The 27,181-nt window shown below is 33.7% G+C and overlaps 2 protein-coding genes and 1 long non-coding RNA gene across 6 annotated transcripts; 1 reads left to right on the forward strand and 2 right to left on the reverse strand.

Annotated features, from left to right (window-relative positions):
• Positions 1 to 446: 446 nt before the first annotated feature.
• LOC109107006 (tyrosine-protein kinase JAK1-like) lies at positions 447 to 22,626 on the reverse strand. 3 transcript variants are annotated; one of them, XM_042717639.1, is made up of 24 exons: positions 22,495 to 22,626; positions 19,000 to 19,188; positions 18,804 to 18,927; positions 18,573 to 18,711; positions 18,328 to 18,479; positions 16,281 to 16,620; positions 14,769 to 14,957; positions 14,516 to 14,673; positions 13,844 to 13,958; positions 13,457 to 13,652; positions 12,466 to 12,569; positions 8,662 to 8,799; positions 8,484 to 8,571; positions 8,241 to 8,368; positions 7,376 to 7,511; positions 6,164 to 6,315; positions 5,892 to 6,051; positions 5,478 to 5,569; positions 4,558 to 4,741; positions 4,273 to 4,397; positions 3,890 to 4,062; positions 2,434 to 2,551; positions 2,229 to 2,339; positions 447 to 2,142 (listed from the first exon to the last, which is right to left on the reverse strand). In XM_042717639.1, the coding sequence occupies exons 2-24, from the start codon at positions 19,121 to 19,123 to the stop codon at positions 2,035 to 2,037; spliced, it is 3,354 nt and encodes a 1,117-aa protein (XP_042573573.1). In that variant the 5' UTR covers positions 19,124 to 19,188; positions 22,495 to 22,626; the 3' UTR covers positions 447 to 2,034. The 3 variants fall into 3 exon arrangements, with proteins under 3 accessions (XP_042573573.1, XP_042573571.1, XP_042573572.1); XM_042717637.1 differs by lacking the exon at positions 22,495 to 22,626 and adding an exon at positions 19,454 to 19,574; XM_042717638.1 differs by lacking the exon at positions 22,495 to 22,626 and adding an exon at positions 19,449 to 19,497.
• On the forward strand, positions 20,384 to 24,044 carry LOC109080391 (leptin receptor gene-related protein-like). Its single transcript, XM_042717644.1, has 4 exons — positions 20,384 to 20,522; positions 21,045 to 21,120; positions 21,204 to 21,387; positions 22,529 to 24,044. Exons 1-4 carry the CDS (start codon positions 20,504 to 20,506, stop codon positions 22,643 to 22,645), a joined length of 396 nt encoding a protein of 131 aa, XP_042573578.1. The 5' UTR covers positions 20,384 to 20,503; the 3' UTR covers positions 22,646 to 24,044.
• On the reverse strand, positions 23,418 to 27,172 carry LOC122136126. Of its 2 annotated transcripts, XR_006153936.1 has the most exons (3): positions 27,034 to 27,165; positions 25,764 to 25,976; positions 23,418 to 23,658 (listed from the first exon to the last, which is right to left on the reverse strand). It is a non-coding gene; the product is annotated as an uncharacterized LOC122136126 (long non-coding RNA). The 2 variants fall into 2 exon arrangements; XR_006153937.1 differs by lacking the exon at positions 25,764 to 25,976 and having other exon boundaries at positions 27,034 to 27,172.
• Between the last annotated feature and the right edge of the window lie 9 nt (positions 27,173 to 27,181).

The following is a 27,181-nucleotide window of genomic DNA, read 5'->3' on the forward strand; positions in this document are numbered from 1 at the left end:
ATACTTTTTTTATATTGGAACACCCTTACAATAAACTCCAGCAAGTAAAAGACTCTCAACACTGTAATTCTAAGTTTTACGGTCATTATGTGCAGCCCTGTTCAGAAGCTTCTGAAGAGACACACCACAGCGAAACGCACGCGGGTGGAACGCATGAGAAGGCTCTACAAAGCTGCAGGTGATTCCTGCTGTAGATCAGTCTGTGTGTGTTCTTTCAGAGATCCCACCTCACCTCACCTCAGTTTCTGCTCTGTGTCCCACTAGACCCACTGACCCCCCAGACTCCTGGTGCTGCTCTGGGTCCAGATGAGCAGGAACACTGGGAGCGAGAAATGGACGAACTGCTGGAATGGACTCACTCCCTTTCTTTCAAAGAACTAGATGACCTACTTCATGCACACATTTAGACATCACAAGTGGTGTTTTTTTTTTTTTTTTGATGATGATGATGATGATTAAAAAGTTTACAGCACAATCAACTGTATATAACAACCAGTAAGACTTAAAAAAAAAAAAAAAATGAAATGACATTCATGACTATACATATGCACCTTGCATTTTAATAGATCTATCTATCTCTCTGTCTTGTATGTCTTAAGCCGCCTTTCCACCGTCAGGTTCTCATTGCTTAACTGTACCATTATGGTTTCGCATATGGATACGGTTTGGTTTTCCACTGTGGCACTGATCACAGAGTTCGTAATACAGATGTATCAGTCGTTGCCCTGGTAATGCAAGTACAGTATTTACATACAGTACAGTATGAAATGTAAGTAGTGACTGTATTATGAAGGATGATGAGATGTTTCTGTTTGCTTCACTCAAACCGATCTTAGAACTGCTGGTGGAAAAGCCGCTATAGATTATCCAGTAAATACAACAAATATGCCCCCTGTGATATTAAGGCACCTCTCCATTTTATCTTTCATACAATAAATCATATATGATTATACGTAATGTGCCAGATATACTAATCAGGATAAATTGGCTTGAGATCACAATCCCATAAAAGCACTAATAGCAGTGTAAAGTTATGTGTGTGATTTACTGAAAATAAGCAAACTGAAGAACACAGATGCATCCAGATCATTTCTATCATGACCAACACAGTCTACCAAGAGCAGAGCAAACTAGAAACTATTGTGTCAAGTGCAAAACGGGTTAAAACCACTGATCTACCGTGTTGGGGAAAGTTACTTTTAAAAATAATGCATTACAATATCGCGTTACTTTTTATGGAAAGTATTGCGTTACATTACTTTTGCAGTACTTTTTCTCATCCGGGTTTGGCTTGCTTGTTTGTTTTTATTATAAAAGGTTATAATTTTAGTATATGTAAAAGGCTGAAGTAAATGTAAATTCAACATGGGAAAAATGGGAAAACAAAGTATCTGCGTTACTTATTTGAAAAAAGTAACTCAGATATTTTCTTGTAAATTAAAAACTTTACAAGTTGCTTGAAAATAGTAATCTGATTGTGTTACTTGTAATAGGTTACCCCCAACACGGCTGATCTATAATAGAGATCATTATATATAGATCAGTGGTTAAAACATGCTTTTTGGGCATTTAATAATGGCGCAAACCTTAGTAAATTACATTGCATGATTAATTGAAATACTCTGAAATTTTGCGTTTGAAAAGGAAACTCCTACAAATGCATAAGGTCAGCCACAAAAATAACTGTGACCATGATAATTTTTCACTGCGTGTCTTTGGTAAATCTTGACAGTAGTTTTTCAAAAGACGGTTTGTATTTGTGTAAGCTATTATTAAATCTGGCGCTAGATTTGATGCGGCTTCAGATTTTATAAATGAATCTTTTTAGTACTTTATATTTGTTAAGTGCTGAGTGGTGTGTTAACCTAGAAAGAATACACTGTATTAACAGAGTGTTTTTGGAGGTAGATGATTAACTGCCAAAGATTTAAAGAGAAAGTAACATGCATCCTTTTCTTAGTATAATGAGGAAATAACATACAAATACAAAATGAAACTTAATTCTGTAGGTGTAACTGATGCGATGAATGGAAGCTAGATGTTTTCTCGAGTGAGGAGAAACTCAAACTCTTTGATCAGGCCCTTGAAGTCCACTCTGTTTTCTGGGGCCTGACTCCAGCACCTGTACATCTGAGTGTACACCTGCGGCCACAGACACACGTCTATTTAAGAATCTGCCCGTAATATAAAATAATACAATACAAAGTCAGAGAATAGAGATATCTCACCATTTCAGGGCACGAATCTGGACGTGGCATCCTCCAGCCTTTCTCAAGAGCTTCTACCAGCCTGGCCATGGTCATCTGTCCATGAGACCGGCCAATCGTCTTCAGGAACACCTACCAAAGAAACATACAAGAACAGGAATTAGCCGACGAGTCTCTGTGATTATAATACCTGATGTATTCAATATATCTGGTTTGTAATGCTCACCTGTGGAGGGCTGTTGTCACGGTCACAGTACGTCATGATTTCATAGAGAGTGACCCCAAATGACCAAACATCAGATGCCTTGTAGAACTTCCGATTAAGCAGACATTCTGGAGCATACCTGCACAGATGACATGACTGCGGTTTAGCTGGACCTTCAGTGGACATCTGCGCATATATACAGTCAAACTATGGACTTGCAGACATAAAAACACTTGTTAAACACGTGTTTGTTTTTTTAAACAATTAGTATAAGGTATTGTCTGCAGTATGAAAAAAGTCAATATGAGTCAGTAGGAGTTTTTAATGTTTAAAATAACTTTTCTATTTCCTTATCAATCAAAAAAAAAAATACAAAAACATCACTACAAACCCCAGTGTCACATGATCCTTCAGAAACCAGTCTAATATGCTGATTTAATGCCCAAGAAGCATTTCTTACCAATTCTCAAAACAAATATTAATATTTCTGAGAAAAGCTACATTTTTTAAGAATTTTTAAATTGTGTCACTTTTGATCAATTTACAGTTTTATTTTTTCAACTGCTTACACAAAATCTTTACTTGTCACACAATTTCTGAAACCTGACACTCAAATACCAGAACCACACATGAAATCTGCAAAACCATACACTAATTCTCAGCCTTTTTATGAAGTTTTCAATTTCTTAAAACACTTTTTGCAAAACACAGCACACAATTCTCCATGTAACACACAAAAATCTAAAAGGAATTAATATTATAGCAAAGGTTTTTGCAAAGTTTTGTTTTTGACTGCTTCATTTTACAAGAGATGTGAGGCACTTTGCATTTTGTGTGTGCAATTCTTTGATTTGTGTGTAAAGTTTTGAAAAAAAAGAGGCAAAGTTTTGAAAATGTGTTGAGAAAAGCAGTCGAAAAAAGACCTGTAATACATCCTTGCTAAACAAAAATATTACCTTTAAGATTTTTCACATCTTATTTGATAAGAACAGTGTAGTAACGTTTAAATACATTTATATTTATTTATTAATAATAATAATAATATATATATATATATATACATTACATATACATATACATTACATTTATAAAGTTTATGTGTGAGTGTGTGTTTGTATGTGTGTGTATATATATATATATATATATATATATATATATATATATATATATATATATATATATATATATATATATATATATATATATATATATACACACACACATACAAACACACACTCACACATAAACTTTATAAATGTAATTAATAAAGTACTATATTCAGAAAGCATAATTTGTGTATTTTCATCATGGTAGGTGTTTGAATTCAAAGGGAGAAGGTAATAGCTTTTCCAGATGTATAAATCATTTGTCCTTTATAGGAATATTCAACACTTTTATAAGCAAAAAGCTTACACAGTGATTCACATAATGATTAAAATATATAAAGCAGTGTAAGCAGGAATGAGTGCTGCTTTACCAGTACACAGGACTGTCCTGTTCTTCGGTCACTTTGTAATATTCCTTATCATCTTTGATGCTCTTAGTCAGGCCAAAGTCCCCGATCTTTACAAGTGATTCATTCTCCACCAAGATGTTTCTCGCTGCCAGATCCCTGTGGATGTAGTTTTGAGATCCCAGGTACTCCATACCCTGACAAAAATACAATATTTATACTGATTTATACCAAAAAATGGCAGTTATAGTGATCGCTTCTGTTGTGCAGTCAGAAAAAAGCATTTTGGAAACTTAAGTAACAAATAAAAAGATCTGAATATAAGTGAAAACGGGTAAAGCTGTCTGTATCTATAGCTATATAGCTATTTATATATCTATAGTTATCTGTTGAATTGACTATGTTACCTGACATATCTGAAGAGCATAGTTCAGCAGTCTCTTCTGATCGGTCTTGGATTTGTTACGGGGCAGGTATTCTTTCAGACTGCCAGAGGGCAAGTACTCCATAATGAGTTTGATGTTCGCTCCTCCTGAGTGACACACATTGACCCCAAGCAATAATACATAAGTACATATAAAAGGGCTATATATTCATTTGTAACTGAGGTATAAAACCATCAAGATTAGAAAGCAATGTAAATATTGTGTGTAAACAGGGACTTTGTGTTTATAGCTGTGCTCATGACTTGCCTTCGTCATTGCAGATGCCTTTGTATTTGACGATGTTTTCATGGTAGAGGTTTCTGATGGTGCTGATCTCTCTCCTCAGGTTGCTGCTCTCATTTTCCGTTTTCAGAGATTTAACAGCCACCAGCTCACCTGTCTGATCTCCCTTAGGATCATACAGACACAGTTCCACCATCCCAAAGTTACCCTGGACAAGATTGATAAAGAATAATACAAGCAGAGAATGAATCAAGAACATGGGATTGTGGGATTTAGGAGGGATGAGAGGAAACGCAGAGACATCATTGAGAATGAATCAAGTGTGAGACTGCTTTAACTCAGTACAGATTTCCAATTAAAATCACTAGTTCGAAATTCTAATGCAATTTGTACCATATTCCTATTGAAATCTCTATAAAATCTATAATATACTGTACTTTCCGTAAACTGGTTTGTTGTACTGGAGTTACTGGTAATCAGGGAACAATAGTGTTGTTATTGTTAAATAAAACTAGAACAAAAATCAATTAACAATAATTTTAACATAAATATAAATAAATATGGAATAAACAAAAAAATAAATATTAGATAAAATGAAATGATGCCTTAATATCTAAGTGATTTGAACTGTAAAATATTTATTAGATTAAAGATAAATAGAAATATAAAAAAAAAATGCAAATGGACATCAAAAAATACTAAAATAAAACCTTAAAATACAAAAATAAAAGCTCATTTTCAAAATGGATAAATACTATATAAATAATACTAGAAAAACACTAATTGGGAACTAAAATGTTTTCTGAAAAATGTTCTATAAAAACTTTTCCAAGTACTTCTAGTACTTTCCAATACAATCCAGTAGAAATCATGTACATGTGCCTTTATTTGACTAGGGAAGAGTAACAGTACGTGACAATCATAAACCTGGAAAAGTCCAGTACCTCTCCAAGTTTTCGGATTTTCTTGAGAAATCTTCTTTTGAAATCTGTAGGATCAGTCTCCTGTGGAGGAATAGCCTCCATAAGGTGAAGCGCTGAAAAAAAATAAAAAAAATTATATATATATATAATAAATTCAGTAATGTATATAAATACAACCACGAAGGTTACTTTAAACTGTTTTAACAATTAAATAATACCATTTTTAGTGAGAGTAATAAGAATGAGATTTGTAAATGAAGGCTGTAAATGTGCTTAACTGTCATGATATTTTTTAAATCAAAATATTTTCCTTATTTCTTTTTTCTTACTTTTTTGACGTAATTGATGCCTTTTTTTTTTTTTAATCTATTGCATAAAGAAGAGGTAAAGACTATTAGTGTTTATGATGATGGTGTGATATTATGTGACAGATACCCTTCTCGTGCTGCTCTTTGATGCGTCCCAGCTCTCTCACTATGGCTCTGAAGAACGGTCTCTTCTTGGGGTCATAGTTCATGCACTGTGAGATCAGATCAGCCAGTTCACTGATGCTGGGAGTGACCAGAGTACCGCACACCTCGTAGAATCGCTCTTTCTGTTTATGCACACACAGATGTTAGATTAAAAAGTGTTATAGTCCGAAACAATAAAACAACTGCTGCTTTGGAAAAGTATAAATGTAGAGTCATCTTAGAAGAGTCAGGCACCTCTGAGAGTTTCTTTTCACGCAGAGGCACCTCGCCATTGTAGCAGATCTCCCATAGCGTGGTCCCAAACCCCCATTTGTCTGCTGCAATGCTAAGCGCTTTGGGGTTTTTAACACACTCTGGGGCGATCCAGGGGATCCTGTCAATACACTCTGAGAACAGGCACAATCAGGAGCGTTAGTAGTGCTACACGGACTCTCAGAAACTGTCATGTAGTAAAATCAATATACATTATACTAATTAATATTTAACCCTCATAATGCATTCAGGTGTGTTTTGACCTGGAAGATTATTACAATTATTTTTTAAGAGATATAACCATTTAGGTAACATGTTATACTTTTGGCTCATTTTGGACCTGGGTATGTATGGAGTACCACTAGGTGTCAAAAATACTTTTGTAATATGATCTATGAAGTTATATTAGTGTCAAAAGGCTTTTGTAAACTATATTTAGCTTGTTCCCCATATCTCACACACTTTTGGGACTAAACTTTGTTGAAAAATATGAATATATACGCATACTGACAACCACTGAAGCATGTAAAATTGATCACTTTTTTCATCTGAAAGTGAAAGTTTAAGTTTATGCAAGTAAAATGAATTTATTGTGTCTGGAAACATTTCAGAGTAGTATTTTCTGTTTTGATGCTGTTTTCTTAGAAAATTCTCTTACATTCAAAGAAATGTATTCACATTACATTCATTCTAACAGGGTTAATGCTGGTTATTATCACATCAGAATTATCAGCTGTTCTTATGATTGTAACATACAATGATTTATCATGAATACTGAAATAGTTTTAATTTCACTACAGTTTAATCATAGTTTTTTTATGTATAATTTGAAATTTCAAAGAATTTAAATTTTTTTTAATTAATAAAAATGCAATAATAACACAGTAATAACATGGTAACATTCAAAACTGACATTTTTTCACATTCGCTCGTTAATGAGAAGTTGTTGATTGGTTCCAAAAATAAAAAAAATAAGCTATGAATGTTTTATAAAATTCCCATTCTTCGGGTCCAAATGGACCCAAAATGCAAAAATAGTTGACAGATTTTCAATGCATTATGGGGGTTAAATTATTTTACTATTAATATATTTGATTAAATGTTAAATAGATGTTATTAAATAGTCACTGCACACTTGTAGGGTGTGAGGCTATACAGAGGCTCTCTGGATGAGTGTGAATGAGCATGTGTTACCTGTTTGGCTGAGCACAGTGATGGACAGTCCAGGATCACTCAGTTTAATGAAAGGGCCACCTTGTCCTTCCAGACCATCCAGCTTCAACAGGACATTTTTAGCACAGACATAGCCATGGACAAGCTTCTTATCCTCCTGAAAGAGACAAAATAAGACAGAGTCCTATTTTTCTGCCTCAAACATCCCATTAGAGAGTTCTGAATTATATGTGTACTTTCTGAGTAAAGCAGGATGTCAAGTTCTCCCCTGGAAAATGGATACTTGATAATGTTATTGTTGTGATATATAAATAACATGAATAATTACAGTAAACATCTCTTTTGTCTGAATCTGTTATTCAACAATTGAAAAATACATTAAAATGCAGTTCATACAGACAGTGATTCGAAAACACTTGTTCTATGATGAACTGACTTCTGAATTAAAATGTATAAATTAATTTTGATTAATTTATGAAAATTTTTGCTGACCTTTAAGAAAAATCTTGCATTATTGTTTCTTTGTTATTAAAAAAATAATTATAATAAAAAAATTAAGATGCTAAATATTTGTACACCTTACAGTACATGGTAAGCTAAAACTAAAAAACATAAATAAATGAAAGCTAAACAAAAATATATGATATATATTATGCTAATAAAAAAATACACAAAAAAGAATTATTCTCGATAATAATTCAAAATACTAAATACCACAATATTATTATGATTAAATACTGTAATACTAAGATGACACTGATTTAGAAATAAAACATGTTCTTAAATATCTATGTTTAATGAATATTTAAGATGTTTACACATCTAAATATTTCACAAAATGTAAGCAAGGGTGAAACAAAGTCAAGTTCAAACTTAAATATTGTACCAAATAACTGAGGACGCTGGAAAGTTGCTCCGCAACTTGGAACTTCCAGGAGGGCGTGAGTTCAGAGCGATGATTTCTCATGAACATGTCCAGAGGGCCGTGCTGAACAAACTCCTCCACCATAATGACTGACAGAACAACAAAGAGACATGAGATCATCTGCAGTCAAAGCTCAACTATTTCTTTAACTTTACAAATACAAATAAGTGTTGTTGTTTTGTCTGGTGGAGTGGGCACACTTACTGTCCATGCTGTGCATGCACACGCCATACATCAGAACCATGTTTTTATGTGAAATCTGCTGCATTACACTGACTGTGTCCAGGAAGGCCTAAGAGCAGTAGAGCAGGATTTGTGAAAGCAATTACCAGTAGAGAGTTATCTACCTACTGTATGTATCAATAGATGTGGTGCCTCTTACAGAAATGTGTCCTGCTGCCAGCATCTTCAGAACCACATCCACCACCTCATGGCCTGACAGACCGTCATCATCCTCATTTATCAAATTCAGCTTCCCAGAATATATGTTTGTGCAGGTGCCTTGGCCCAGGTGTTTCTCCTGTTTCATAAATAACAGTTTCAATACATTGCTTTCCATTTCTAGGCTCCATTATTATTTATATATGACCCTGCTGGAATATCCAACTTAAACTGTAACACAATAACTGATCTAAGCTGCTTCACCATCTCGGACCTGGTGTAACCAGCTTCAAGACATTTTCTTAATTAGTGTTTTTTTTTGCAAAAACATCTAAACATCATTTAAACCACTTAATAGAACAAAAAATATTGTTTTCAAGTAATAGATTTAACATGAATCTTTCATTTTAAACATTAATCTAATTAAAATTGTCTAGATTTATGACTAGGGCAACTAATAAAATTGTTGTTTTTGACCTCTGTTATCTTTTATTCTAATAAATAAGGTTATATGACACCATTTCAGTTTTATAATTCTCAATTCCAATTTCGTTACCATGGCAAAAAATAACAAATATAAAGATCAAACACTATTAAAGACAACTGATATAGTTATAAGCGAGTTATAGCACATAAAGATACAAAGATACAAACTAAACAATGCTTTAGACTTTTAGGTTTGTAGGTGTTATGTTTATCAGTGAAATATAGATTAGTCATTGTTAAAGTGAGTGAGTGATTCTCTCTCTCTCTCTCTCTCTCTCTCTCTCTCTCTTTTTCGGATTAACATTAAGGACACCAGCAGCAGCTGGTAAAAATAGGCGCGGTCACTTTAAGAGAAAATGCATGGATCCAATATGATGATACACATTCGATTTTTTTCTCAGCTGTTTAAGTTCACTTAAGACGTGACAGACTGTTTTCAAGGATACTCGCCAAGATGAGTATTTGACAAACATTTGTATGTATTTGTCCATTCAGGAGGAAAAAGACGCAGAAAGAAAATAAGAGGCTTGCACGTTGCCCGAGACGCAGCTCTTTGTGTGTGCGCTTTGTGCACAGAACACACTGCAAGGAGTAGATTTTTGTGTCTCCTTGTGCTTCAATGCTTTAAAATCAGGTGTATTTGTCTGTTAAAGTGCAAGAATTTGTGAAAGAGAATTCAGTTTGGGGTTTGTACGTCATCAAGAGACACAGACCAAAGCACGCAAATTCTGAATTTGTAAATTCAAATCAAGTGAATTCTTAGGGCTTGAAAGCCAAATATAAACGAAATATACAAAGTTTATATTTCACAATTTCAACTTTTTTTCTCTGAATTCTATGCTCACATCACGCAGGTCACCACGGAATAATTTCCTCAAAATTATGAGTGTTTATGTCAATATTCAAACTTTTCTTCAGAATTCTTACTTTTTTCCTCATGACTGCGATTATATTCTGAGTTTTTATCTCACATTCTCACCTTTTTCTCTCTTTTTTTTCATAAGTCAGCATTGTGTTATATAATCTGAGATTTGCAAGATAAAAAGTCATAATTACATATTTATTATTTTTTTTATTCTGTGGTAGAATCATGCTTCCGTAAAAAATACTATTTAAAAAATATGTGAAAGCAGAAGCTGGTTAAACCTGGTCAATGTTCTGTTGCTGACAGTTATTTTTTGGGATACAAGACATAAAATACTACTTAGATTTTAGCAGTGCAGCATAATGGTTGCTTGATCAGCTAACAGCAGCTAGAAACCAATGACTTCATTCCAAACCACAGATTAGAGGTCAACCGATGTATCGGTTTTGCCGATTAATCGGCACCGATAGTTGATTGCTGGAACAATGGGTTATCGACAAAAATCCATGCCGATAGTTTTCCGGGTTGCGTCCGTTGCTGGAGCGTCTGAGAAGGGTCTGTTTTCATTATACAGTGCGAGAGCGGCCTCTAGTGGTTGAAATCACTGACAGCACGTGCTATTTGTTTAGACACGTGACGATGCACGCTGTAACTTCAGCCCCGGATTTAAATGCAGCTGACAGAAAGTCCTGCCACGCCACAGAGCGCCATTCACATAGTTTTCCATTAAATAACATTATATTCGCCCCGAATCGTTGTTAATATACATAATGAATTTCATATTGAGCATTTTCATCGAAACGTTTGTCTTCATTTATAGCGCTATAATATAGATCGCTCTTTCTGTTTGCTCTTTTTTTAAACACTTCAAACTTATCTTTGCCTCATTGTTCACTCTTGAAGTAAACTTGTGTCCGTTTGGTGAATAAATAAACTGTTTTAGACCGCTGCTCAAGTTGAATGCGATGCGTCCGGAGTGTGTGATACCGGTGAGTTCTCCTAGACTCAGCGCTGCCCTTTTATTTTGATTGGATAATCATTAAGTGTTCAAGAATAGAAGCAGTTAAAGTGTGAGAGTATACATTGTGCTGGTATAATTGTAGTGCCCTGTGATTTCCATGATGCGGAAAGCGCGGACGGAATCACGGAATCCAGTCATAAAAACAGAATTCACAGTTTAACGTGGAATGTCACGGAATTGGTCAAATTTTGAATGAATTAATCAAAAGTCATGATATTGACTAGTATCTGTTACTATTAAGCCGAAAAAGTTGATTTAAATATGAATCCTGCATGTTCTCTAATGATTGGCGCAGATGCGAGGTTTCATTTATACTGAAGCGCGTGTGACGCTTACGGTGATTTCAGCTTCTGTCGTCTCTCTAAATGAGGATGTAAACACATGAACAACATCCCCAGAACTGCTCTGAGAGAGCTTTCATGAGCCTCTGACCATTTGATTTGAGTAAAACTAGCCTCATATCACATACACAGAAATGTAAAGGTATTCACTGCAACCCAAAATAAAAATAAAAGTCCGGTCTATTTTTCAGTAGAATGTACATAGCCTGCTACTACTACTACTAAAATTAAACAAACATTATTTTTTAAGGAATAATCACACAACATTTCTTCCATGTTTTAATTTTAATAGTAAATCCCATTTGTTTGCCAAAAAAGGTTTGCTTAATTTTCAGTAATTAAAATATAAATGAAATTAATGTTTCATCCCTTCAGCTGATAACCAGAAAAATTTGAATACACAACACTGAATTTTTGAGAGGGAAAAAATCATAAGGCTTCTTTAAGAAAAAAATAAATAAATTAAAGTTGTTTTATGGATTCAAACAATTAGACACAGAATTTGGTAACAATAAAAAATATGGTGAGAAAAAATAAAATATTTCATAGGGCCCTGAACATGTAATTGACTTGACTTGCTTTTTAATTAATAAACTTTAACTTAAAATGGAGTGGAGAAAAATTCAAACGGGGGAAAAAAACGGAATCCAGAAAAATTCAAACGGAAATAACAGAATTTGGAAAAAAATAAAACGGAATTTTGGAAAAAATAAAATGGATTTTGTGGTAATTTCAACATTTACTATTACTATTACAATTACTTTAATTTTTATTACTACTACTAGTATGATTCAGTACTGTGTTATTTATTTATTTTTTAAATAAAGCACTATTTTAGTTTTTGTTCAGTATCCATTTTAAAAACTATCGGTTAATTAATCGGTATCGGCCATTGTGGTCCAACCTAGCTATCGGTATCGGCAAAATCCAATATCGGTCGACCTCTACCACAGATCCCTGTTTAGGTCGGCTCTTCCAGCAGGATGCACCAGGAAATAACTTCTTACTATAGAGAAATTTACTTGTTTTCTATTAAACTGGTTTGACCTATTCACATCATGCATATAAGCAAACAGTTTTTAGATGTCCAACCTGGGTAATGTCATTTCTGAGGATCTTATGGATGACTGCATTATTTAAGGAAGAGTGTGGCAATGCTGAATCTTTCCTGGTCACCATGATAAGGTTGGATTGCTCTGTGAAGCAGTAAATGGAAGATTATTCATGTTTCTGCCATCTTCTAAAACATAAGGATGATTTAAGTACAATAATATTCTAACATCCCTAGCAAAAAATACACTTATTTCGTACTAAGTATAGTTCAAATCTATTAACATATTTACTTGAGATGTACTGATATAAACTTTACTTAGAGTACTACTTGTACACAATGCATATTTCTTAATATTATGCTTAAAATGTGTTTTAATGATGAGGATTGTATGATCTTTGAATAATATTGCTCAATAAAATCAAAATATAAAAAAAGTACACAAACAATACTTCAAATATTACCACATTTTTACTGCACAATTCAATATACTTCAGTATATCTTTAGTTAGACTTCAGCACTACTTGCACACAATTAAAATGCATTAAGCACAAAATTAGTTGTTCCAATTTAGCAGACTTTCAGTATACCAGTTAAGTATACTAAAAGTACAATTGCCGGGTATATTTATTAAGCACATAAATATGTAAATGTATCTGTAGTATACTTAATATGAAAAAAATATATTTGTAATATACTTAACATGAAAAATTGTTTGTATTGTATTTCAAATACATTTTTGTATATTTATTTTTCACTAGGTATACAACCGATTGCAAATAAAACATCTTAACTATCATAACTTTGCATGCAAATTAATTTGATCATACTAGTGTTCCTACAGGATTCATTTTTATCCTGTTGTTCCCTACATACTGTACATAATCATGCCACTGCATGAGTTTTAGAATAAATCTAAAAATCTAGTGCAGTTTGAAACTAAAATTAAATTATTTCATTAACAAGACACTGATTACAAACCGCTAGCTATCTATATTTGAAATATCACTGTTGGTGTGAAGCTCCAGTACCTTTGGGTTGGGGTGGACAGCCACGCTCAAGTCTTAAGCTGGTTTGGTCTGTTGTGAGACACTGGCCACACAGGTGGTCCGTCAGCTCTCTCAGAGTGGGCTTCACAATATCTGTACCAGTCAGGAGGAAGCCCTCTGCGGTCGCCTCAATCTGGAAGTTCTTGAAGGTTTTGGTGATGCTGCCATGACAATCCCTCTAGAATAAAAAGGTCAGTTTTGATTTGTGTTACTTACTCTGTGTGAAACATAGAAAAACGTCAATATCCTAATTTTACACAAACGTATTTACATATAATGTCTGTTTGTTTATTCTGCGTTTGCTTCACATTCTGAACTTTTACTGAGGTCTCTTTCCAAAAGCAGCATATACAATAATAAAGCGAGTACCTCGTTGCATATGACAGTCAGGAGAACATGATCGAAGTCGTGGGTGCTCCAGCGCAGCAGATACATGCCCTCCTCATAACCTTCCTGCTTGAGTTTATGGATGGCATATTCATTACTGAGGGGTACAAAAGAGATACGTTTACACAAGCTGTCCAAAGACACTCTTCTCTGTCATTTGCATATTAGACAGTTTTAGATGCTGAAAAACATGCAGAAACAAATTAAATAGGACTACAGAAAGTTATATGAATTAAGGGATGAACTCAAGTTTAATTATTATTACAATACCACTGAAAAGTTTGCAATTTATGAAAGAAGTCTTTTATTCTCACCAAGGCTGCATTTATACAGTAAAAGCAATAATACTGTGAAATATTATTACAGTTTAAAATAATTGTTTTCTATTGTAATACATTGAAAAATGTCATTTATTCCTGCGATCAAAGCTGACTTTTCAGCATCATTACTCCAGTCTTCAATGTCACATGATCATTCAGAAATCATTCTTACTGCTGGACATTGTTGAATAGAAAAGAGCAGGGACAGTTGCATAAACACTGCCTTTATAATATTTATAAAAACATTTCCTTTTGTGTTCCACGAAAGAAAGAAAGTCATACAGGGTTTGGAACAAAATGAGTTCATTTAAGCATGATGAGTACATGTACTAACTTGATTGGACCATGGCAGCCCTCTCGTAGATTCTTTTCCAGTGAGACGGGAGCCACATCCCTGCAGAGGAAATGATGCGCATCTACTGTGAGCCTAAAGTACCCATCTACCAGACTGGCAAAGGACAGCGCCTCCTCATAGGATGCCAGCTTCAGCTCCTGAAGGAGAACACAAACGTAAAACTGGGTTTAAGAAAAGTTCTGATTTCCCCTAAATGAGCCAAACCGATCACAGATCTCAAGGTAAGCCTCACCATGTTTTTGTTGTCCTGTTTGTGGATGGTAACCATGGAGTATTTGATGAGAAGATGCGTTATCTCATTAAAGTCTGAAAAGAGTGTCCATCTGTCCTCTTCTGCATCATGTGATGCTACTTTACTCAGTTTCTTACTGTCTCTCTTTGATTTACGTCTCTCCTGATAGGCCCACGGATCTGAACTGGCCAAAAAAATAAATATGTGACATTAAAAACCTGTAGAGTTAGAAACAAATAAACTGAAGTGTGAAACTTCAGCACATACACTACCGTTCTGAAGTTTGGGGACAAGTTTGTTTTAAAGATTAGTCATTTTATACATCAAGGATGCATTCAACTGATCAAAAGTGATTTACAATGTAATGAAAATTTTTATTTAAAATAAATGCATTTTTTTTAAACTTTCTATTCATCAAAGGATCCTGACAAAGGTTATAATTTAAATATTAATTAATTTAATTTAATATTGAAAATATTTAATATTAAGCAGCACCAGGGTTAAAAAAAAAAAACATTAAATTAAAAAAGTTAACTAAAAATTAAATAAAATACAAAAATTACATTTACATTTACAACAATTACATTTAAACATTTCTCATTTTTGAACTAAACTAAAACTGAAATAAAAAAATGTGTGAAAAAACTATATAAACATAAAAAACTAACAAAATTATTACAAATTTAAAATGAAAATATTCATTCATAATATGAAAATGAAAATAAAAACTTCTAAATAGTAGTAAAAATGATCTAAATGAAAGTATCTCAACAACACTAACATTACACAGAGCAGCACAACTTTTTAGCATTGCTTAAAATAATAAGAAATGTTTCCTGAGCAGCAAATCAGAATATAAGAATAATTTCTGAAGGATCATGTGACACTTAAGACTAGAGTAATGATGCTGAAAATTCAGATTTGCCATATATATATGACCCTGGACCACAAAATCAGTCACAATGGTCAATTTTTTGAAAATGAGATTTATACATTATCTGAAAGCTGAATACATAGGATATAACAATATTTGGCTGAGATACAACTATTTGAAAATCTGGAATCTGAGGGTGCAAAAACAAAATAGAAATATTGAGAAAATCACCTTTTAAGTTGTCCAAATGAAGTTATTTGCATAATGCATATTACTAATCAAAAATTACGTTTTAATATATTTATGGTAGGAAATTTACAAAATATCTTCATGGAGCATGATCTTTACTTAACATTCTAATGATTTTTGGCATAAAAGAAAAATGGATAATTTTGACTCTGGCTATTGCTACAAATTTACCTGTGCTACTTCTGACTGGTTTTGTGCTCCAGGGTCACATATATATATTAAAATAGAAAACTTACTTTATATATTGCAATAATATTACTATATTTTTTTATCAAATAAATGCAGCCATGGTGAACAAAGAAACTTCTTTGAAAAACATTTTGAACAGCAGTGTAACTCATCACGCACTACTAGTACTATGGCTATTATTTGTACTTCTGCCTTCTTACCTCGATGGGAACTTTACACCAATGAATGCCAGAGGTGCCAGACACCCGGATCTTGTAATGAACACCAGCAGCACTGCTGGAGTCTGTGATCATTTGCTCATTCTCGTGTATGATGAGGGAGGAGGGTTCAAACACCTCCTGGCCGAAGTTTTTCGTTAGAGTCTCTAAAGTAGACATATATTTGACCTTCAAGTCATGGGTTTTGATCTTGTTGCCTTGCACAGTGTTCCTGGTGAATTCCTCAAGGAACACTTTAAAGACGTTGGCGATGCGCAGACGTGTGAGAATGTTTCTGTGACGTATGGATTTGTACAGGACCTTGGGGATGTAATTCTTGTACCTGACAAATATAAAGTGAAACAGTGAAAATTACATGGAGTTTAATAGTTATATAATTACTCATTATTGGTGGATTTGTTTCTTAGATCACAATGGGGTGAAATCAGAGATGACTGAAGGCAAAAATTCAACCTTACACCTGTAAACTCCATCTCAGTGACAACGGCACCATAAGGATACACATTTCAAACAATACTGTGTCTACATGGTCATGTACTGTATATCAAAATAAGGGCAGTCAAAGAAATTTTTATTTACATTTTTTTAATGGTTTTAGAATTAAAGGGATACTCCACCCCAAAATGAAAATGTTGTCATTAATCACTTACCCTCATGTCGTTCCAAACCCGTAAAAGCTTTGTTCTTCTTTAGAACACAATTTAAGGTATTTCGGATGAAAACCTGGAGGCCTGTGACTGTCCCATTGACTGCCAAGTAAATAACAGTGTCAAGGTCCAGAAAAGGTATGAAAGTCGTCATCAGAATACTCCATCTGCCATCAGACGTGCAATCTGGGTTATATGAAGCAACAGGAACACTTTTTGTAAGCGAAGAAAACAAAAATAACGACTTTTTTCAACAATTCCTTTGTCAACAGTCTCCTCTGTGTCTCTCCATATCACCGTATGCTCTTCTGTATCCTTCTCGCCACAAGGATGCGCTGTTTTCTTTCAAATCAAAGCTAAATACATGTAGAAACAGCACATCCTTGTGGCACGACTGATACAGAACAGCATACACAGCATACGGTGATATGGAGAGACACAGAGGAGACTGTTGACAAAGGAATTATTGAATAAAGTCGTTATTTTTGTTTTCTTCGCTTACAAAAAGTGTTCCCGTCGCTTCATATAACCCAGATTGCACGTCTGATGGCAGATGGAGTATTCTGATGACGACTTTCATACCTTTTCTACTGTTCATACTGTTTCATACTGTTATTTATTTGGCAGTCTATGGGACAGTCTCAAGCCTCCCAGTTTTCATCCAAAATATCTTAAATTGAGTTTTGAAGATGAACGAAGCTTTTACGTGTTTGGAACGACATGGGGGTAAGTGATTAATGACAAAATTTTCATTTTGGGGTGGAGTATCCCTTTAACACATGCAATTGTTTTCATTATTCATTTGTTGGGAATATAATTAAATTTTACTTTTTTCATTGGGGTTTCTTTTTTTCCTTTTTTTTTTTTTGATGTTTTTTTTTTATTTTGTTTTAGATTTTCCTTTGCTTGCCCGGTTTAATTTTTTTGTTTTATGTTTATTTTGTCTGTCATATATTGTTTTTATTTAATATTTATTATATTAAAATAAAATATTATTATTAATGTTTATTTTTCTTTAATTTATCTTTTGGGGGGATTTCATTATTTATTTTATATATATATATATATATATATATATATATATATATATATATATATATATATATATATATATATATGCAAACATACATATAACAATGCATAACAAAATAAACACAAAACAAAAACTTCCAAAAAAACTTTTAAAAAAAACTAAAAGTGTGTGTGTGTGATTGTTCTTCATTGGCAGCAGCCTGAGAATCAAAACTCACCCAAAAAAATAAAAAATACATGAAATATAAAGAATATAATAATATAATATAATAAACTAAAAAATCTTGCTACAGTCTGAGTCATAAAAGATATACTTTAAAGACTAAAAAAGTGTCATAAAATGCTCTTACTCAAATTCACAGACAGGAAGCTTTTTTTCAATGGAATCATGAGAGATGGCCATCACCGCCATCCCCAAACACTCATTTTCTATCTGCTGGACGTCATTCTCATCACGAGCGCTACGCAGCGGTGCCAGACCACTCTGAAAGTCACACTGACTCTGCAAAACACAAAAACACACACACAAATGAGCAGCCACAACTTTCTCGAACAGCACATCCTTTAAAAGCAGCCAATGTTTCTGTCACCGCACCTGTGCGTAGAGGTACGTAAGTGACACTACATCCAGAACAGCCGTTCCTGTAGACCCCGTCCCTCGCTTGAGACAGTGTCTGAACACTGGAGGAGAAGTCTTAGAAGGAGATGTCCCATGCCAGTTCGTAAAATAGAATCTGCCATAACAACGTAAATATGTAACATCATTTCAAATATAACACAAAACAGGGAAGAAAAACTAAAAGAGAGAAGACAAGTCCAGGAATACCTCAAGCGGTAGTAAAGCTTCAATCTTGTAGTCTCATCAATAGTGAATGAATGATTGGGTGGATACCAGATCTTGCTAAATTCATCATAAAGGGCGAACAAACTGCTACACAGTGGAGATACACCTGTAAGAGCGAGACATTATCGAGTCTGTGATGATTACAGTGTTTATTTTGTGGAACAGCTGAAAAACCTACCCAACTTCTTGGACGCTTCAACACACAGCTCCTCTGCTGTGAAGCTTCCTGAGAGATGAATGATCTGGTGTGTCTCTGGCAGGTAAAAATGTATCTCGAGCCCCTGTAATATCACTGAAGCCATGACTACTTCTCGTTTTTCAGCGCTTTATTAATGAGGTCCCGGCAATATTCCATTCCAACAATGTCCTGAGTAGAGTAAAATAAGATTGTCATCGTACATTATGGTATAGAACAACATTTCCATCTTCCAAATACAGTGAAGCATGTCCTTCACGAACACCTGGACTCTTTACAGACACTTAAATAGAAACTGAAAGTTCGCAGAAGAGCTCATTTCACGACTAACACGTTTCTCTCCTGTTTCTGACTGACATTGGCGTGATTAGATTCTCACAGCGACATCGAATGAACTTATAAAAGATAGAAATTATGGAAACTAATTTAACCTTACCGTCGAAAGACCGTCTGGGCGAGATTCGTTTCCGAAGAAATCGATGATGACGAGATTCGGATAAATTACGTGACCCACATACGGAGTCTGATTGGCTGCTTGGCGTTGACGTCACCTCTATTTAACCCTTCATTCAGTAGTTTCTGTCACTGTAACAATCATGATGCAAACCTCTTGAGAAAGCCTCTGCATCATTTTCCAGTGAAAAAGTCGGCGTGTTTGCGGGAAGCGGTCTTAATGACTACACGTTCAGATGTTCACAATATGACATTCTCTAGTTGTCTGTGTTGTCATTTTGTTAATTTCCCCTCCCCAATACAAACTCGCACAGTAAATTCTATTAAATATGTGTGCGTTTTATTGTTTAGGCTATTTTTTAAAGATGAACTAGGCTAATATATGACAGACAGATATAACTAAAAATTACAAATACTTCAAAAGATACTTAGTTAATGTTAATTTCAACAGTTTCTATTATTAAAATCCAAAGTTTTATCTGGTAATGACCTAACATGATGTAACAATTAAACAATCAAAATCATTACGTTAACAAAGATAAATAAATACTGTGACTGTTGTTCGTTTTTAGTTAATGCATTAATTAATAACTACAGTTACAGATAGAGACTGAACCGACGTAAATACTACTACTACTATTACTACTAGGCTAATAATAATAATAATAATAATAATAACAACAACAATTATTTATTTGTTTGTAACATACAGAACAGTAACATACAATATTTTATCAAGAAACAACAAGAAGAGGTAAAAAAAAAGTTCAAAACAGATGCAAGAAATACACACACGCGTGTATGTGTATGTATATATATATATATATATATATATATATATATATATATATATATATATATATATATATAATAGTCTATATTGTAAAAATCACAAACTTTAAAAAAAATTAAGCTCAGTAGATTCTAAGTTTTTGTAAGACTGCTCCTTTAAGAGTTTGTCAGTAGTTTGAGGAAATAGGAAGTCAGTTCAGTAGCATTTAGAACAAAGACAAAAAACAAAAGGCGTTTGTGAATGATGGCAGGAATAAAAGGTAAAGCTAAACTCTAACACTTGTTCTGATCAGTGCAACACTTTATAACGCTTTATAACACTTTTAACAAACCACGCCGATGTTTTTATGAGTGCATCTGCTGTCGATACTAACCTAAGTCTTGTATACTTTGTTGAAGTTTCATAACTACAGACTGCTACGTAAAAGGTATAAGTCTAATACAACTGCAGATAGTGCAGATTGGTTAGTTAAAGTCTATTAAGTGTCGTGGCGATGGTAAATAATACGTTGCCAACTACGGTTTACGTTTTACTTAGGTTTACTTTAGTTATGCTGTTGTGCTGCAGTCTTTTTTTTTCGGTCATACTCGGTATTTAACCAATGATAATCAAATTGCGAAATGATCTTAAACATGACAAATCACGGAATTTATTTATTTGCAGTTTAGTCAGTAAGTACGTCACTTCTGCAGTTGCGAGCTATGGCCTCAAGGGGGCCCTACAAACACACGAAATGTGTCAGTGCTCAACTCCTTGACTAATCTGAATGATTGCTTTTCAGCTCTTGTTGCGTTATCCTTCAGTGGTGCACTTGGACTGACTTTTCTCCTTTTGGGATGTGCACTGGAACATTTTGGGTAAGTCTATGTTTTTTTTGTCTTCTGTAAAGATCTGAAGTGCAGTAATTCAAGATAACCTCTATGTGCTTCTTTCCTCACAGAGTGTACTGGCCAATGTTTGTCCTGGTCTTCTACATCCTGTCCCCTATCCCAAATTTAATAGCTAGAAGGCATGCGGACGATACTGAGTCAAGCAATGCATGCAGGGAGCTTGCATATTTTTTAGCCACTGGGATAGTGGTGTCAGCATATGGGCTACCCATTGTGCTTGCACGAAAATCTGTGGTGAGTACAGAATATGCTTTATGTCCTGCTTCGAAAAATGAAAATTCTGTCATCATTTACTGAGTTATGAGTTCCTTTCTTCTGTTTAACACAAAAGAAGGTATTTTTCAGAATGTTGGCAACCAAGCATTTGATGGTAGCCATAGACTTGCATAGTATTGAAAAAAATCCCAATGTAAGTCAATGGCTACCATCAACTATTTGGATACCAATGTTATTCAAAATATCTTCTTTTTGGTTCAACAGAAGAAAGGAACTCATACAGGTACATATAATACAATACAATAAAACGTATAATTTTAGCTTATAATGAAAACATGTCCAAGTCACGTTTAACCTAAAAAGAAAGAAACAACGAAAGATATTTTATTTATATATTTGTATTTAATTTTACTTTTTAAAATTTTTAATCAATTCATTCTTTTTCCTCATTTTTACACTATTTAGAGATGCTATTATAGTTCATTTATTATTAATATAGCAAGTTTATTAATCCTTTGAATCAGTTTTTTTATTTTAATATTTTCTGTTTTTATAATTTATAATTTCATTTTATTCATTTTTTTAATTTTTTGTATTTGTAATATATATTTTAATAAATGTCTATATAGTTTTATGATGAAACTCGCTAAATTAAAATGTTTTGTTATGCTGTATTTGATTTCAGGTAACATTTTATTTCAAGTAGTGATCATTTTATTTGTGCTTTCAGTGTAATTTTTTTAATTGTTTTATCAAATATAATAACTGATGAGAATGTGGATGTTTTTGCATTAATGAAAATTAGGGTCGAATAAAATGCAGATACCTTACTGTTTTTTGAAAATAGTCTGTCTTCCATTCTTCAAATGATTATCTCTTGCTTGTTTAATTAGATTTCCAGGTCAAATATGACCCATGCAGCTCATATAATAATAATAGCTTAGAGGTTATTACAGTATTCTGTTTTGTACAAGAGGAAAAACCTTTACTCTGGTGGCATTGATTATATTTCTGTTCAGATTGCATTTAGTGCTTGCAGTGTCCTCAAAATGACTTAAAAGCACATACAGACAGAATATGCTTTCTTAAATGGCAAAGCAGACCGTACACTATGAAATATGTCACCATGAATGAAGCTAATGGCTGTCTTCCTCTGCAGATCCAGTGGGGTGCCTGTGGCCTGGTAATGGCAGGCAATTGTGTCATTTTTCTGACCATTCTGGGTTTCTTCCTGATATTCGGAGGTGGAGATGACTTTAGCTGGGAACAGTGGTAAAACCTATCCGGAAGAAGAGCATAACTACATTATATACTACGAAAATTTAAATAGCTTGCCCTGGCGATGCTGATAAACCCAGGCCTTGACAGAGACTGTGTCCATTGCTTTGTTTTCCACTCGGTTATGGCTGCTTTGGTGCTCTGCTTCTGCCTTTTCATTTGCATTACATATGCATGGCCCTGTGTATACAATAATTTGCTTTAAAAAACAGTAATAATAAAGTTGCATTTAAACTTGTTTGAACGGCAAAAAGGGAAAATCTCACAAAACCTGTGTAGTACAGTTTGGGTCATATTTACTCAAATCAAAAGCAAAAAACAATCAATTATGATTTACTTAAATAAAATGAAGCCTGTGTTTGGAACATTTAAGATTTTTCTTTGTATAAAATTTAAAATGAAAATTTCTCTCATCAACAGATGTGGGTTTTTTTCTTTTCAACACAGTGTAAAAATTATTTGATATATTAAAAACAAATATTTTATTTTTTATTTTTGAGGTATTACACACGAGGTTCACAATAATTCTAAAAAAAAAAAAAAAAATCCTAAAAGTTGGCTTCTACTTTTACACACACACATACAGTACACTGTTTTTGTGAGATTCGTGCTCAGATAATTAATTTTAGTAGGAACTAGAAATCTTTTATGCAAGCCAATTAAACCATCATTAAGATTTATAATTTAATAATACCCAAAGGTAAGCAAAGAATGAAAAAAAAATGTTTTCTCCTTTTTTAGCAGCTTGAATTGTTAGTACTTAATTATCCTGATTAAATTATGAATGATCATCATTTGCACTTGATATATAGGTCTGCCAGTTAAGAGGCATAATGAATTATAAAACAGTGCCACCTAAGAGCAATGCTTTGTGTTTGCAAACAGAAGCACTGTAACCATGGCAGTCTATGAAGTGTTTTTGTCTTTGTTTTTGCAATGCCACATTACCAAAGCAAACATCTTCTTGCTGTTATGTTCCTTTATTCCTTGTTTTATCGGTTCCATGTGGGTCTGTAGAAACAGGAAGAAAAAGTTTTAAATGCGTGCAGAATACAATCATAAACAGCCTTACAGTGATTATAGAATGCTTAATTATAGTTACTTTTTATTGGAACAGCATATGATTTGTGAAATTCCAGTAACATTTTCTTACAACTGACATAATTCAACATAATACTGTAGCTTAATGACTGACAGTTTCACACTACTTCTGTTGTCATTAATAGTTTACAAAAGGTTATCATTTTATCCACTGTTTAAAATCTTCCTGTTTTGTTTCTTCAGAGGTTAGACTGACTTTACATAGAATCACTTGTATAAGAGATGTTTTTGATATACCTTTGTGATCTTGTTTCTTGATTTGATTATATGAATTAAAAAAACACTTGAATTTTTAATTTTTTGTCTTGTCATAACTTTGTCTTTTTCAGTAACTCTATATAATTAGCGTCACTGTTTATGTTTAAATTGAACTCTTTTTGACCAATGTGACTTTGAATCATAGCAATGATTTCTGTTGATGTCAGCAATGCAAGTGCCAAACTACATACTGAGCGGAGAAATACAGACCAGAGGATGGCTGCTCAGTGAGTGTAACTAAGTCTGTTTCAAAGACATGTTCACACTGAAATATAATGCATTTGAGTGACAGGACAATGACAGATCTGAATTTACATCTGGTTTACTTCCCATGTTTGCTGCAGACACAGGATGCAAGTGCAGAAAGCAAAGATGTTACATACGAGAAAGGAGGCAAATATTTTTGTATCTGGAGGTGGCAGATATTGTAGGAGTGTGTGCAGAGGAACTGAGAACTCACTGAAGCTTGAATATGATGTGTATGAGAAAGCACGCCATAAGATTTTTCTGGATTGTTGCACCCGTGTGGTCTGTCAAGGTCAGGTGATCACCTTCAAGATCTCAGATCTTTATTTATTTGGAGGTCTTGGTCTTCAGAATCTCAATTCAGCAAATGGTCTCCTGTCTTCATAATTGTTTTTGATAATAACTTTGATTATATTTGGACCATAAATGGAATTAATTCACTTTTGGAAAATTTGGCAAACAAGACATATAAAATACATTTAGAAATTCAGAAATTCTTGTTTTAAGCTTCATGTCACTTTATTCATATATTCTCTATATTCTCATTCATATAATTAATTTTGTTTGTAATTGTAATATTGTTTCGTTTGTAGTTTTTTTGGCCTGTATTACTTTGAAACAAAATAATACAGTAGTTATTTAAATCAGTATTAGTCATGTTGACTATTTTTAGGATAATTTTATGAAGCTTTTGAATCCCTTTTTAATCTCAAAAGCTTCAGTCCTGGTTGCATGGAAAAGAGACACTTCATGATATCACTTAATATAGAATATTTTTACTAAATACATGTGCATAAAACACAGATTGTCAAATGAGTTAGAAGAATTTGGCCTCTGAATTTTTATTTTTATTTTTTGCCTGTATTTGAACTCTGTGCAGAAATTAATACAGTATTTATTCAAATCGGCATTATTCATATTGACTTTTTATGATAATTTTATGATGCCTTTGCATCCCTTTTTAATCTTGAAAGCTTCAGTCCCAGTAGATTGTAATTGCATAGAAAAGAGAATATACTAAATATTCTCACAATATACACAGTTTGTCAAATAAATTAGAAATATAAAATTAATTCAGATATATTCTAGTATTTTTTAATTGCATGGTAAAGAGACATAATATTGAATATTGTCACAAAATACCTATGCATAATAATTTCTTTATTACAGTAGTTATTTAAACTGGTATTAGTCATATTTACCATTTTTATAAACATATTATTATGCTTTTGCATCTTTTTTTAATCTTGAAAGCTTCAGTCCCAGTTGATTGTAACTGCACAGAAAAGAGTAACCAGTGCATGCATTAAATTTTAATTTTACATACTGCATATTGCTTTTAAAAGTGGACCTCATTAGATAAACTTTAAAACAGCTGGACTTCTCTATACTAGGCAAAATCCCAGGCATAATGTATTGCAAGAAAGCAGCTAAAGTTTCAAATATTCTATACATTAATGATGGTGGTATTAAATGACAAAATACCACAGAAAACCTTCCTGAAGACAGACCTGTCCTGCTGAGCTGTGTCTTTCTCTGGGCGCTTCTCTCGTGCTCAGATTCAAATAAATAAATGAGTGGTCTTCAGACACTGGCCCTAACGGCAGCGGTGCCACTCGCTAATGACCTTCCCTGGGGAGATCTGCTCTATTTTTAAGCGCAGTCAAAGCGGCCAGACTGAATGATGGTAATTAAAGAGAGGAAGCCTGGTCTTCAGAGGTGTCCTAAAGCAGATAAGAAACATCTTGTTACATATTCATGGTTTTGATTATGAAAGACAGCCAAATATATACCCCAAATGATATATTATTTCAAATATTGAGCTCTTAAAATTGTTATAATGGCACAAATCCTACTTAAAGAGGGAAACTTGGTAGCAATGTTCTGCAGAGTTGGCAAACTGACAAGCATTTGAAATACAAGAGCATCATTCATAAGAGACTGCATGATGTTTACTTTCAGAAAACATCAATGAATGAGCATATCTGAATGCGTAGTCACATGCATTCATGCCTTCAAAAAAAAAATCCTTCAGGAAATAGTTCTCATAAATCCTAATGATCCTTAATTCTGAGACACTGGAGAGATACAGGATAGTTCTTCTAAAAACAGTGGCTGTGAGTTAGGAAAGGGCCCTCCAGTGGCCATGAATCTCTGCACCTCACAACCGTTGCCTGGAAACAGCCCAGTGATCCTCTGATTTATTTATTTCATTCCTTTACCACATTTTACTTGTTCTGTTTTATTTCAATTCAGATTTCCTCCTTAGGTAACGCTGACCTTGCGTGACTTTCTGACACACTGCAGATGCTTTGGCTGCAATCTCGTGGGTTTACCGATGTGTCTCAAACACAACATCTAAGGCAACTTACTGTACGGAGGAAACCATGGACTACTGTACATACAGTATAGAGACAAAAGCTCGATTGAAGATCATGAAACTTGACTGTGCATTTTAACAGACACAGTTATGACCTTGAATAGTCACTTTTAATCTAATTTTAAGCTAATTACTTATGTATTTAAGTTTCTTTGAAAGTTTCTTTATGAAAAGACAGACAGACAGATAGACAGATAGATGGATGGATGAACAGATAGATAGATAGATAGATAGATAGATAGATAGATAGACAGACAGATAGATGGATGGATGATGGATGGATAGACAGATGATAGATAGATAGATAGATAGATAGATAGATAGATAGATAGATAGATAGATAGATAGATAGATAGATAGATAGATAGATAGATAGATAGATATGCATAAAAGCCATTCACCAGTCTCTCTCAATGTGTAGTCGTGAATCTTTGTTTTCCTGGTTTCTTTCATCTTCTCAATTGGAGGGAAGAGGGGTGTCAGGAGAATCGCAGCACACACCATCAATGCCAGAGTCCCAGAGAGGAGGAGGAGGAGGAGGAGGAGGGA

This window comes from Cyprinus carpio, chromosome B2 (assembly GCF_018340385.1).
Source record: "Cyprinus carpio isolate SPL01 chromosome B2, ASM1834038v1, whole genome shotgun sequence".
NCBI lineage: Eukaryota > Metazoa > Chordata > Actinopteri > Cypriniformes > Cyprinidae > Cyprinus > Cyprinus carpio.